The sequence below is a fragment of the Protomyctophum bolini genome (genome assembly GCF_963924005.1).
Source record: "Protomyctophum bolini genome assembly, chromosome: 21".
NCBI classification, from domain to species: Eukaryota; Metazoa; Chordata; class Actinopteri; order Myctophiformes; family Myctophidae; genus Protomyctophum; species Protomyctophum bolini.
In genome coordinates this window covers 26,764,093-26,777,111 of record NC_137882.1, presented here as the reverse complement: position 1 = coordinate 26,777,111, position 13,019 = coordinate 26,764,093, and the positions used below count along the sequence as shown (strand labels likewise).

The 13,019-nt window shown below is 42.5% G+C and overlaps 1 protein-coding gene across 3 annotated transcripts in view; it reads right to left on the bottom strand.

Annotated features, from left to right (window-relative positions):
* Positions 1–3,182: 3,182 nt before the first annotated feature.
* Positions 3,183–13,019, bottom strand: part of garem (GRB2 associated, regulator of MAPK1) — a 41,234-nt gene continuing 31,397 nt past the window's right edge. For 2 of the 3 annotated variants that reach the window (XM_080794237.1, XM_080794238.1), the window contains exons 10-11: positions 11,245–11,605; positions 3,183–10,468 (exon numbers count right to left, since the gene is read on the bottom strand). In XM_080794237.1, coding sequence (XP_080650363.1) covers positions 9,785–10,468; positions 11,245–11,605 — 1,045 coding nt within the window. In that variant the 3' untranslated portion in view covers positions 3,183–9,784. The remainder of the gene's footprint in view (positions 10,469–11,244; positions 11,606–13,019) is intronic. The other variant, XR_013966176.1, reaches the window with a different exon arrangement.

Sequence of the window (13,019 nt, the reverse complement as noted above, 5' to 3'; positions counted from 1 at the left end):
TAGAGAGCGTCGCTGCATGCCACCAAACTTTTATCTGTTAACTTTCGTTTCACCATGCAGATTTCATTTCATTTCATTTCCTCACTGAGCAACTGTAGCTGTTAACCCTTTACTGCCACCTGCTGGACAACAACTCAGAATGTGTACACTACACAACCATTTGAGAACCCCAGCATCTAAAATTCCAGCCAGGGAACATTATTCAATCTACAGTGGTGAAAAAACTACTCAAATGGTTTTTTAAGTAAAAATATCAATACTGCAATGTAGAACTACTCTGTTACAAGTATAAGTCCGGAATTCAACATGTAGGCTATACTTAAAGTTCCAAAAGTAAAAGTAGGCTAGTCATTGTGAAGAATGTCCCATTTCAAGATGTAAAATGTATATAAACATCCTTTGAAAATAGCCGATCTACAAGCTCACAATGCGTCACATTCCGAGCTTGTTATATAGCCTAGTGTTGAAGACTGAAGTGGTTACTGTATGTGTTGTTATAATAATCTGAATCTACAAAGTAACTAGAAACTAAAGTTTTCAAATAAATGTAGTGGAGTAAAAGTACAATATTTGGATCCGAGATATAGTGGAGTAGATGTAAAAGTATTGGAAATTGGAAATACTCAAGTAGGCCTACAGACTCAACTCAGTTCCAGTTTGCTAAGTGTAAAAGCCTGGCCCTGACCTCCTAGCTGGGAACATTATATTTGTTCTATAGAAAGATGAAATAAATCTATCTGCCGCTAGACATATTTAATTAGTCATATCATGGGCACAGTTTAGTTACAGTACGGTAAGAGGATAGGTGGGCAGACTGGGCACCAAGGAATAGTGGGCATCTCTGTGTTAAATTGGCTATTTTCCCCCAAAATATATTAAAAAAGGTTTGCTTTTAAGAAAAGTATGCTTTGCATGATTAGAAGAGCTTTAACATTAGACAATTTAGGTCTAATATTTCTACAACTGCTACAAAACCTGTATATCCAGTCATGTTGGCACATAAACAAGAAGTTCGAGGACAAAATTAAGTCTGATAATGATGTACAGTGTAGTGCACAGTATGGGGAAATGGTGGTGGGAAGGGGACTTTAACTGTTTTTTTACAGGGGCCAGTTTCAAATTGCAGCAACCCGTAGGTGCTCTTTGAATGAGTCTGCACACACTGCCAGCATTTTTTACTTTAATCTTTCAAGACCCACAGAATATTTAGTTATATGAATTCAGAAAGGTCTCTGAAATTATTATCATCTGATTAGCTTGGGGTTACATTTCGGGTGAATTATGAAGAGATCAAAGGTTATAGCCATTTGCTAATTTCCGGTTTATGACCTGGGCTAATCTTTGCCTTAAAATAAGGACATGACTGAAAAGGCAAGGGGAGTACAGACGGCAAAATACAGTATTTGGAAGTAAATGAGACTGATGTAATATTTCATTATCTTGATAATAAAAAACGAAAACTATTGAGCTTATTTGTTGTGTATTCGCTACAAATCTTTATTTTATTTGTTACGTATTATTGAGATCAAGGTCAACATAAAAATGAAGGCCAAGATATGCCAGTTCCGTTAACATTTTGGATTGAAAATGACCGTGGCATTGACCTTCGACCTTTGACCGAACTTGAATTGCTTCAGTCATCTCAGAAATCAACTCAGCACCCCCAGAAAACATACACTTTGATAGCAGAATCATCCACATCGGCCCATTAGTTATGCCATTCACCATGTACCAATTGCTTTCATCAGATACCCGGTATAAAAAAACGGAAAACAAGCAATCAGCTGCCATTTTAAGATTGCTATCATATCATTTCATAAACTACAGACATGTAGCAATGCAAAAATCATAATGCAACCTATGTCCATTTTAGTGGTACCGATATCTCAGAAATAGTCCTCTAGCCCATGGACTTATGAGATTTACACCCAACAGAGACCATTACACTTAATCTGGGGTTGGAGGGGGACATAACATTTGCCAGGAATTTCTAGATTGACTATTTCCAGCGAAGAGATTTGGTGTAGAAGGAAACGAGAGCAGCAGACAGGAGTACTTTTGCATCCGAGGTCCATTTGGTTAAGTATAAGTGGCTAAGAAAGCTGTCAGTCAGTAGCAGGGAGAAAGCTATGTCTGATTTGGGACATCAATGCTAAACGTTGGCAACATAGAAACTACCGTATGTCAAACGGTTATGCAATTCCTTGAACTCTGTCCTGTTCGCTTATTGTTTACTTTTTCATATTGTCAAGCGTTGTTCCTTTTGGATATAAAATAAAAGTGTGTCCCAAACATACAACACTCACTAGCAAGGCCAGGTACCACCATGTGCCACACAAACTGACTTCAGGTCAAAAACATTTCCACTGCAATGTTATATTTGCTACTCCGCTACTGTATCCCGTTGGAGCTACAAGACACTTTGACACCTTCTCCTCCCCAGGGGCTGTCTGGAGGTGTGAAGTTCACTCCCATGGGGGAGAAAGGCCAGGGGTCAGTTTGACCGAAAACGAACAGGCAGAGATGGTATACAAGTATGCCTAAATTCATGTTTAGAAAATGTTTCAGATGGAAAAAGAAAGAAAGAAAAACATATGATTTGAATCGAATATTTAGGAAACGTCATGGAAGGGGAACCTTCTGAGAGCTTCATGGGCAAAGATAATCAACCTCAAAATCTCAAAATGGGTCAAAAAGATCTCACAGACACATGCAGTGGTTCCCAAATTGGGGTCTGGGGATCCCCAGGGGTCCGTGAGGGAGTTCCAGGGGGTCCCCGGCTAAATGATAGTTAGGAACCCAATGGACCCTTATGGGTCTGAAACTCAGAGTGTACAAATGATCCATTTGTATACTCTCTGAGTCCTTGAAATTAAACGGGTTGAGAATCACTGCTAGAGCCGTAAAATTATTCTATTATTGGGGTCTCTGGCATAGCTTTTCACATGGGGGTCCGCAGGCTAATTAGTGTCAATTTGGGTGTCCTTGACATGAAAAAGGTTTGGGAACCACTGCTCTAGTGTTAATGCTTTGTACATGTGTTCAGACGTTTGTATCCAACGTTAGGGTAAAACTTCAGATGCACAGAAGAAAAAAAAATCTCAAAAGGATCCCTTGTTCATTCGTTGCCTGGCCCCACATGGACATTAACGTGATCTAATTATATAGACAAAACACCCAGACATCAATAAATCCATTTTAATAGAATGTACAACCAAAGAAAAAGGAAGGAACAGAAGGACGAGTTAATTATAAAACAGATGACCACTCATAAGTTGCCAGTTTTTTTTTTGTTTTCTTCTATAATACTGACATGTACCAATACCATAACTGTTTGTTATTGTACTGTCAACCCAGTGACACTTTGCATCGTATCCCTCTTTTTGCATAAAGTTGCAATAATTCACGTAGGCCTCGATTCAGACTGTGGATCAGCGTACAAGCAACAAAGCAATACCCACCTAGCGATATTGAGTGCTATGCTGCAGGTTAAACCCGTCATAATCGTTGCAAGTCAAACGCTAATGTTCACATCACTAGGAACCAGTTCTCCACAATACGGGTGCCTTGAGTTATTTGGCCTTTTCCCTGAATGTCATAGGTCATCATTACCAAAATAAATCTGATTAGCCTACCAGGTGGCCTTGGCCAGTGGGTTGTCAAACATGTTCACTTCAAAGACCTACTACTTATTATGTATTTAAAAATATATATAATTATAAAGAAGAAAAACTGTAAAAAAAAAAAAAAAAGGGTTGTACCCTGTTCTTTTTGAGTGGTGCAGCCACTCCATTGCCCAGCAATGTGTGTCCCCCTGGCTGGCTGGGTCCCTCACTGGGTCCGTCCGAGCACAGATAGATTTTTTCCCCTTCATTTTCTTCTAATTATATTTGTAATTTATTGTCATGATTTGTTAACTCGGCTGTTGGCTTTGTCCGAGGCTTAAAGGTTTTTAAATAAATACGTTTTGACTTTTACATCTGACAGAGCAAGCAGGCAGGCTCAGTGGTGTAAAAAATAACAATAAAATTAAAAAATAAAAATAATCCAGGTTTGAAGTGTAAAATGATTATATTTTTTTGCGGGGTCCCATACCCCACTTTGAGAACCACTGGCCAAGATGTTTACTGCTGGAGAAACAGCGCAACAGGTGGGTTGGGGGGGGGGGGGGGGTGGGTACAGAAAGACAAAAACAGCTGCACAATTACACGGCATTATCACACTGTGGTCAACACAGCAATGTACCGTGACTGAGAAACCATCCTAGACAGAGTTTATTTTCTCTTTAAAGCAGTGGGTTTTCAACCCTTTTCATATCACAACAAAGCCCATTATCGATTCAGCATTTGAGCCACACGGACCACCATTTGACGAGATTCAGCCTCTCAGACCAAAGCATATTTTGTTAACGTTCGATACGATTTTCCCGTCCCACAAAAGCTTCAAAAGCACCACATCCACCATCTCGAGCTTGTTCATGAATGTGAATCCTGAAAAGTCACAGTTCTGGACATTGCGAGATTTCCACCCCGCAGAGACAACATTTAACCAATGAAGAAAACTAGGAAGAATGTTTATTTTTTTTAAACTACTTGTGCATAGTTTATATATCTGAGCCGATCAGTTGCATTAGTGTCGGTCAGCTCTGAATCGAGGCCATAGAAAATAGTACGTCTGGTAGGAAGAAACAAAGCAGCAATTATTTCACCCTGGTAGAATATTACTTAGCATAGAATCCAGGAACCACCAAACACGGGGACCATCCAGTTCCAACCGTTTGGCATAATCTGCATGTATACGCTATAGGCCTGTCACAATTATCGCATCATCGCAATAATTTGAGATAATTGCAATACACTTTTGCATAATCGTCAATCATTTTCATGTTGAAAAATGTCCATATACATCTTCAAACATTTCTTTCAAAAATAGCAGGAAATAGTTGATGTACAAGCTTACAACACGTCACAAAATTGTAAACTAGTTTATACCGCTATTTTATAATTTTTTTGTAAAGAAAGAATTATTAATTGTGTCAGGGATTTCTTTGTATCATGTTCATGCTTATATTTGTCTTATCAGTCCTGTGCAATTTGTGATTAAGTCTAAAAGGCAAAAAAGGAAAAATTGTTAAATCGCTCCAAAGTTAAAAAAACAACACCATAGAGCACCGAAGTCCTGACATAACTGGCTCATCCCGACGATTCCCCTGGTTCGCGGAAGTAATTTCTCTATGGAGAATAACATGGGGTGATCTTAATATCGTCTACTATAAGCGTTGTGGTCCAAAAATAAACAAGCTGTCTCGGCGTTATTGTTAGGGAGGTGTCTCTGTATCGTTTGCAACAGTCAGTCACTCATATATGATACATGGTCTGTTTCTAGCGAAAATCTAACTAATTCAGCAGCAGTAACATTAGCGTTTTCTCTCAGTCAGTTGATTCTTCATATCCATATGAGTGAAGCGGCCGGGGTGACATGTTTATTTTTCAAACACAGTTGTTATATGAGGCGATCTAAAATCGCCTCAATGGGGATTTCAATGCAACTAAACAAATACATGAACCTGGGGACTGACGCCCTCTACTGAAAGTGACGTCAGACTTCGGTGCTCTATTAAATCGTTAATCGCAATTATTTGTGTCACAATTAATCTTAAATTAAACTTAAATGTGTAAGGTGACAGCCCTAGTGTACATCTGATGAGGCAGTGAGTGACAAACTGGAAAAAAATGTCGCAGAAGCGACTAGTACATTTTGAATTCCAGACTTTTACTTGTAAAGGAGTAATTCTACGTTGCAGTATTGCTATAATTTTACTTTAAAGGTATATTCAGTGATTTCACTTCTTTTGTTGTGATCCCTCCCTATTATAGAGTGCGCTAACCATATAACGGCGGGGCTCCACCGGCCGAGTTGCGTCTCCGTCGCGTGCGTCAAAAAAGCGAACCGGGGCAATTTGAATGGAGTCACGCAACGCAACGCGGGCAGTGGAGCCACCCTTCATTGATTAAAAAGGGAACATTCCCTGACGCTGACACGCCCGACATCACTGAATGCTCCTTGAAGTAAAACAATTGCCTGGTCCCCGCTGGCCATGATTCACATTGGCCTTGATTCTTCCATGCACCGAGTACACTTCATTCAACTGTGTTCAATGCTTTCACATTGCATCGATCCGTACCAGAGTACACTTCATTCAACAGTATTCAATGCTTTCACATTGCATCGATCTGTACCAGAGTACACTTCATTCAACTGTATTCAATGCTTTCACATAATTGCATCGATCCGTACCAGAGTTCACTTCAATGGATCCCGGGTATACGGTTGGGTGATCCGCTCCCGGGGAACGGTACGCAGAATTCACACTACCACATCTGCCAAGCGGTCCCGAATGCGCACCAGGGACCATAGTGTGAATCCCCCATTGAGGCTCATACATACTCCAGTTTTTGGTGATAGGTTATCACCGTTTTAGGTGATAGCTTATCACCTAAAACGGTGATAAGAGTTGAGGCCATCATACTCGCGGTGATGTCCTTAAGGATTGACCCCGCCTCCCTGTGGTTTACCCAACTTCTAGACCAATCAGTGAACGGGGTGATGGCTCCAGAGTGAAAAGACTTGTCCGATAGTAAAACCAGAGAGATGGGTCTGTGTCCGCGACTGACGTAATAGTGTAGTTTTCCAACCCTTTAAAAACTACAAAACTGGAGTATGTATGAGCCTTTAGTGTGGTCACTCACACCTCGTGAACATGTTCTACCAAAGTGAAACATCGCCTTCATTTTAAATAGTTTTAAGGTCAGTTGGTTAAGGCATAAAAAGGTTTTATTTTATTATTATTATTCTTTTACTACTTCTTAGGACACTTGATACATGAAAAAAAACCCAAGAAAAAGATAAGTACCTTTCACCCTTGCAAAAGTATATGTAGTGCATTCAGGTTCTTCGCTAATGTCTTCTATCGTCGTACCAGGCTCGTATCGTGTTATAATCAGCCATAATGCACCACTTCACCACCTTTCAACCTATCTTCATATAATTGATCCTCGAGAATGTTCATGATAAAATAACACTTTTTTCCCCTACTCTGTCTGTGTCTCATAAGAGGGCTGTGGGCAGTTCAGAAAAATGGCCACCAGTGACATCATCATTAGGCAAACAAGATTATTATTATTATAATTTTTTGAAATATTTAGATTTTTATTACCGTGAGAACGCTATTTTCCACAATTTTCCAGGAACAGAAACCCCTCAGTTTCTATTAGCTTGGATTCCGACATCGACGATGTCACTGGTGGACAGTGGACTGGTGGTTTCTGAGCTGCCAACAGCCCTCCTATATGAGACACAGACTGGGTAGGAAAGAAATTGTGTTGTTTTAGTTAGTGAGGACAAATTATTAGTGAGGACAAATTATATGAAGACAGGTTGAAAAGTGGTGAAGTGGTCCTTTAATCATGGACCACAGCGAATGGCTGGATGAATGGGTGGGTGGGTGGGTGGATGGATGAATAGATGGATGGATGAATGGATGGATGGGTGGATGGATGACAAAATGGCCAAAGTGCATAATGCGTGACGTCGATGTGTGATAGTGTTGTGGTCTGTATAATTTTTAGTCACGTGGTTATAATGCATATTAGTGTTGGATACAGAAATATTTTAGTTGGTTAAAAAGGCCTCAAGTTATTATTATTTTTTTTTTCATAAATAAAAGTATTTTTTTGAGGAGACACTGGGATAAAGTAACAAGGACTCCCCTCTATAGAAATTGACACAAGGCATCAAATAAAAAACGAGACACACACACACACACACTGGCTTGGCAACTGTACATAGTTAAGTGGATGTGTGAGCGTCACTGGGTCGCCCTTTAGAAAAGGAGAATACCACCACGTTTCGACAATTGAATGCCGCAGAATTATTCACCACTAGCCACTTCCACCCACTGGGCCAATCGACCAGTGTTCATTTTGACAGCAACATGTGATTGTAGTACCTGGAATGTCTTAGTGTTAGTCTCAGTGTTTTAGTCGACTAAATACCATACGATTATAGTCGTCTAAATCTACAGTTGATTTAGTCGACTGAAATGTATTTCGGCAGGCCTCGATACCGTCACTCGAGCTCACAAGCTCACCGTCACAAGCTCGTAGCGCGCCAGCGAGTGGCGCGCTACGAGCTTGTAGGTCTGCTATTTTTGAAAAATCGTTTTTTTATTTCGACGTCAGGACTAAATGGGTTAAGATGGTGCTGGATGCCACAATCTGAGGCAAAACAATGGTCCAGTTTTCCTGTTGAAATGTCTAAAACTGGGTGGTATTGCCGTTGAAATGCCTAAAACGGGGTGGTATTCTCCTTTAAGAACAAAGCCACACACACACACACACACACAATGCCCTCGTCTTCGAGCTGACCAGGTAAGTTCCAGCAGCAGCAGTGACCCCAGGGGTCAAGGGTCATAATGATGATAGCTGCGTTGTTCGCCAACTGGCTTAGTTCCCATTGGCTTAAATAATAAACGACGGGAGTGGCGACGCCCACAGCACTTCTATACATGCGGGCGACACCGGAGAGCATGATGGGAAATAATCAAAATAACACGAGAATGTCGGTAGGAGGGAAAAAAAGTGCCAAATGATTCCATTCAGTTATGAAATAACAGTCACTGACTTATCAAGTGGGCTGAGAACCAAACCCACCTCCAGGACCTGGTAACAAAAGCTCTTTTTTTCATATTCATCTTAGTATACAAAACAAAAAAACAAAAAAATAGCCCTGTGCGACAACCACGTGTGTGCATAGCGTTGTGGTTTTTTTTGAAAGGTTGTCAGTTTTTTTTTTTCGTTTTTTTCCCGGGCTTTTCAATAAATGCAATATCTTTGTAGTGTCTTCTATTGTACTTTTTATGGCCGGTTTCGGATGCTGCCAGACGATTATAAATCTCCGTCATCAGCCCTTATAAAGACCATGCAATGGAGTCAGTATGGACATCTCCTTACATGATGTTGTTGTTGTCGGCCATTGTCGGTAGCGTTGGTCCGACTACTAAACCCTATTACTGACCCTAAATCTAACTCTAACCTCAGTCTTAACCGGCCTGAAGTTGTTGTATAAGCGCAGTGTCATGGGGGTGCAGTACTTCTTAGTTTAGACTTAGTTTTTGGTTTAGAGTAGACTAGTCATTGGTTAGACCAGTCATTAGTCCTATACAACTACAACCTATCTCAAACCCTCACCCTAAAAACCTAACCTCCCACGGGGCAGCTAACCAATGACTCACGGGGTGAGCACGCTTTATCCGACACACCAAAGGTTCGCCATGCTCCCGAGTGCGTCGTCCTTGCGGTTAGGTTGGGTGCAGTACTTTAGTTTAGACAGTTTTTGGTTTAGACTAGTCTAGTCATTGGTTAGACCAGTCATTAGTCCTACAACTACAACCTCTCTCAAACCCTCACCCTAAACCTAACATTAACCCATGTCTAACCAATGACTAGTCTAAACTAAGTATGCACATGCATATGTTAGGTTAGGGTTTTGGGTAGGTCGTCGGTCTAATGACTGTCGGACCTTTGGTGTGTCGGAAACTAAAACCCTGTACCCGCTCGACCTTGGTTTCGCTTCGGCGGCAGTCATTCCACATCCGTGTTTCCCGGTAATATAGGCAGTATGTAGGAAATTACGACATTGCCTCCATCGCATGGTCTCGATGAGGAACTTCATCGGGGGGGATCGATTATCGGTCGATATAACATCCGACGCGGGGCGGGGGACTTTATATCTTAGGTCTCCAGCCGTCGATGAACTGCAGGAGCTTCTTGGCCTGCAGCCTGCTCAGCCGGAAGTCCTCGCTCAGGATCTCGTCGCTGAGCTCCAGCAGGAGCTTCCCGTCGATCTTCTCCGACGCGAAGAGGCCCGCCACGTCGTCGGGCAGCCCGATGAAGCGCAGCGACCGCGACACCTCCTCGATGGAGAGGCCGCTCAGCTCCGCCGGTGGCCGCCACGGCGCGGGTGGCGTCGGCGTCGTCGGCGTAACGCACAGGTAGTTGGGCGAGTACGAGGCGGAGTAGACGTTCCTGGTGGTGCCCTGCTCGTGTTGGCTGAGCGGCCGCTCCTTGGGAGGAGGAGGAGGAGTAGTAGTCCCGCCTCCTCCTCCTCCTCCTCGCTCTGTGTCGCGAGCCAGAGAATCCGTCGTCGCGTTCGACTTGGGCGTCCGTGGCGGCAGGATGGGACAGGACACGCTCTGCTTGGCGCTCCGCTCGTCCATGGGCTTGTTGCTCATGTGGCCGTACGCGTCCGACGAGGACGTGTAGCTCGAAGACGTGACGCAGAACTGGCCCGAGGACGCTCTCTGCGCTCGGAAGTGGACGCCGACACCGCCTCCTCCGACGAAGCCGAGCGCCGTCGAGCGCTCTCTCCCGTCGAAGTCGAACATGCTGGACGTGGTGGTGCTGCAGGCCTTCACAATGGAAAGGAAAAAGGAAAGGTAAGGAAAGGTACTATGTTTACCCAGGTTAACTGGACTAAGCTCAAGAACTTGTTTACAGCCAGGCCCTGCTCATAGAACATTTCATGGTAGGGGTTCAATGCCTTGTCCAAGGGCACTTCAGCGGTGGTAATTTTAACGTGCCGGTCCGGGGATACGAACTAGTGACCTTCCGATATCAAGACCGCTCCGCAAACCGTTCGGCCACCGCTGCCAATGAAGCAAAAATATATTAACCCAATATATTAACCCATTCAGGCCTGAAGTCGAAATAAAAAAAAGGAACATAAATTATAACATAATGTATGTAACCACCAAAAGGGGATAATATAATGACTGAAAATGTAATGATGACGTTTAGGAATAATTATTCCAAAACCTATTGTTGCTGCTGTTCCACATTCCCCTGGGGAAAAAATCACAGATTTGAGGCATTAGCCTCTTTGCTTTTCTGGACATTTCTGAGACCATTCGTGTTTATGGGAGATGCTTCTAAACTTGGATTCTATTGCTATAGTTTGATCACTTCAAACACGCTTTCCTCTTAGATATACGGACCGAAAATAGCCAATCTACAAGCTCACAACACGTCACACGCTGCAACGCGTTTGTGTGCTTGTAGATCCGCTATTTTTTTTTAAATCGAAGAACGACCGACACAGAAACATAGCTTTTTCAGAAAACCGTCAGGATGTAGAAGACAAATTTTAGAATCTGATCTCAGGTCAAAATGGTGTTTAAATCCATGCCTTCGGCGTGCTGGGCGAGCGCTTGCGCGGGTAGCTGTAGTAACTCCGGCTACAGCTTGACGCGCTCGTCGGCGCGAAGTCGTCGGCGCCGTAGCGGGACTCCCCTCCTCCGCTGAAGTTGTTGGGCCAGGACAGGCGGGAGGACATTGCGTCCGAATATGGCGACGGCAGGCTTGTCCCGGGGGACACGACGCCGACGCTGCCGTTGCCGCCGTTGGCCTCGTCGCTAGTAGTGCTAGCGCTTTTAGTCCAGCCGCTGCAGGGGTAGCACACGCCACTCGGCTGATGCTCCTCCTCCTCCTCCTCCGCAGTCGTCGTCGCTTCCGGAGCCTCCGCCGCCGTCGTCGATTCGCAGCCTCCGCTATACGCGCGGAGAAAACAGAATGGAACAGAGCCTTCATTAGTATCATCGGTGACACCTGTGAAGGAAGTAAGGAGCAAGGGGCCCCAAGTTCTTTCCAAAAAAAGAACGGCGTGTATTCCCAACACTTTTAATGAAAAACAAATAAAAAACATATTTAAAGCATTGTATCATATTTTCCCATGCAACAAAGACATTTACATAACATAATGCTTAAAACACCAAAAGGGGTTCCCGCCCCAAAATGGGGTAAAGAGGTAGTGCCATGATTTGCTCCCCCCATTAAAACATGATCATCAGATACATCGTTGTCAGCTTTAATCTTTTCCCCAGTGGCCTCTAAATATACTAAGTTGTCAAAGAATTCCACAGTCTCACATTCTCTCAAAATGTGGCTCTCAATACTAAGGCATTTCGGTTGGCACCCGGGGTTCTGTGCGCGCACCACTGGTCGCTAAACCATGCTTTTTCGCCATCCCTTTCTGACTGATTGTTTAAAGTGTGGCATAGAAATGGTATTCACTCATTCAAAGATCTTTATATTGATGGGTTATTTCCGACCTTTGAACAAATTTAATTTACCCTCAAAACATTAGTCTAAAACATACTCTTCTTCAGTATGCGCCAGGCATGGTCTTCTACAATTAAAAACATAATAGGTTACATTTGTCAAAGGAAAAACTCAACAGAATGTATCCAAATGTGAATCCGGCCTGCGACAGATGTGGACAGTCGCCAGGCCACTCTAGCTCATAATGTTCTGGCACTGCACTAAACTAACATCATATTTGGCAAAGTATATTTAAATCACTGTCAGACATTGTTGGAAGACCGGGGTCCGGGGTCAAACCGTCTACTTTCCAATATAACATGGTCAAATGTGTGACTCTACTTACTGGCTCGCAGACTGATACTGTTGAACTGGAAGCAAGCACAGGTTCCGACTCACACTACACTTATGAAAGATGTTATGCACAATTTGCAATTGGAAAATATTTTTACCAGACTTGGCAACCCTTCATTGACTATTTCAATATGTGCACGGCTGCACGCTAACCCCTCCTACACGATAACACAATCGAAAATTGGAAAGGAAAAAGAAAACAGTGTTTTACTTTTATTCTTCATTTAAAAAGAAAAATGTCTGTAATTAAGTTGATTTACAACAACTTGTTGGGAAAGTTTGAGAGCAAGAGTGTCTGGTCCTGTTGTCTTTGTTTTGTTTAACAGTTTTTATGTTTTTCTTGTTTATCACATTTATATACCTTTTTATTATGTATTGTATTTGGAACATTTACACTACCCGTCACTATTATTTTTTCCGTTTTATATTACTTAATTACTCATTATCTGTCAATGATATTCTGAAGTTATGTCATATACAAAATGCCTAATAAAAACAGAATTACATTTT